General features: G+C 37.0%; 1 protein-coding gene across 1 annotated transcript; it reads left to right on the top strand.

Moving 5' to 3' along the window:
- The first annotated feature begins 96 nt into the window (after positions 1 to 96).
- Positions 97 to 720, top strand: LOC108759269 (uncharacterized). The gene has a single exon (XM_018504625.1). The coding sequence runs from the start codon at positions 97 to 99 to the stop codon at positions 718 to 720; it is 624 nt and encodes a 207-aa protein (XP_018360127.1).
- Positions 721 to 1,582: the final 862 nt, after the last annotated feature.

The following is a 1,582-nucleotide window of genomic DNA, read 5'->3' as shown; positions in this document are numbered from 1 at the left end:
CCCGACATCATTCAACGGGCTCAGGAGCTGATTTTTGAGGATCCAGGGCAGTCGATCCGAAAATTGTTGTCGGTTGTTGGTGTGAGCGAGAAAACTATGCGTCGAAGAGAAATCATCGAGGAGGACCTTCGCTACAAGTCTTACACAATTAAAGTGAGACAGATGCTTTCCGAAGCTGTTAGGATAAAGCGAGTTGAATGCTGCAACCTGCTTTTGTGTTCCTTAAAACACAATGCTGCCGGACGACTCAAGTTTTTTTCTGACGAGAAAATTTTTACTGTGGATGCGAAAATCAATCGAAGGAATGACCGCTGGCTCGCCCACAACCCTGAAGATGTCCCCATTGTTGCAAGAACGAAATTTCCGGCGAATGTTCACGTGCTAGGTGTTGTGTCCAGTGAGGGTGATGTCATGCCACCGCATTTTTTTAACAAAGGGGAAAATGTCACAAAAGAAGTTTATTTGCGTGTTCTGACAAATGTAGTGAAGCCGTGGATGGAAACTGTGTCGTCTGGAAAGCCATATGTTTTCCAGCAGGACGGTGCGCCCGCCCACACAAGTCATTTGGTGCAAAATTGGTTGTTGGACAACATCGACATGTTTTGGTCGAAAGAATTCTGGCCTCCCAACAGCCCAGATTTGAATCCTTTGGACTTCTACGTATGGGGCGTGGTTGAAAGGTCACGACCAAGTCCAGACATCCAAACGTCGCATCATTGAGAGCCGCTATTGAAGCGGTATTCACCGATATGGACCGTGACACATTAAAGCGTGCCTGCGTATGCTTCAGACCGAGAATGGAGGCGGTCATTTAAGCAAGCGGGGGATATATTGAGTGAATATGTTCTTTATGGCCTTACAAACAATGGAGGTAAACAAATTTTGTAAACCTTTTCATTGTAGCAATAAAACATATGTTTAGAAAAAATGTATGATTTGTCCAGATTTTGGCGCCGCACCCTGTACATATTAGTGAAATTTAATGTACTTTTACGAATATTAATAATATTTTAATTAATCCTAATACTATTAACGCTTAACGTTTAATACGTTTACGTTTCTTATAGGTCATTAACGTAAATTACTTTTCAGTAACAGATCTCGTACTTTTCATTAACGTGTAAATTGATTTCTATAATAATGTGTTCATTAATTTCAATACACACGTTCATCACATTTAAAAGTACTGTAATTTAGTTTTTATTTACATCATTCATTACATTTAATTTCGTGCATAACCACATGCTTCCTTTACATGTTAATTAAAATTCATTGAGAAATTTCTAACAGTGTACATTATGGTCATAACGACCATAATATTTATTCATTTAACTACATTGTATGGTTATTTTATACATAAAATATGGTAAATTGTACTATAAAATATTGTAACAACAAACAGAATTAAAAGTACGTACAACCATACATCTTTTTGGTAAACCATACTCATATCAATAATAATATTATACCTTTAATGTATGATAATATCTACTATGTGTTTAAGGCCCCAACAAGATATGTATAAAAAGTTATTTCAATCATAATTAAAAGTAAGAGGAACCATACACCTTAATAGTAAATC

Source organism: Trachymyrmex cornetzi, unplaced genomic scaffold (assembly GCF_001594075.2).
Source record: "Trachymyrmex cornetzi isolate Tcor2-1 unplaced genomic scaffold, Tcor1.1 scaffold1766, whole genome shotgun sequence".
Classification (NCBI taxonomy): domain Eukaryota; kingdom Metazoa; phylum Arthropoda; class Insecta; order Hymenoptera; family Formicidae; genus Trachymyrmex; species Trachymyrmex cornetzi.
This window is presented reverse-complemented; position numbering and strand designations above follow the sequence as displayed.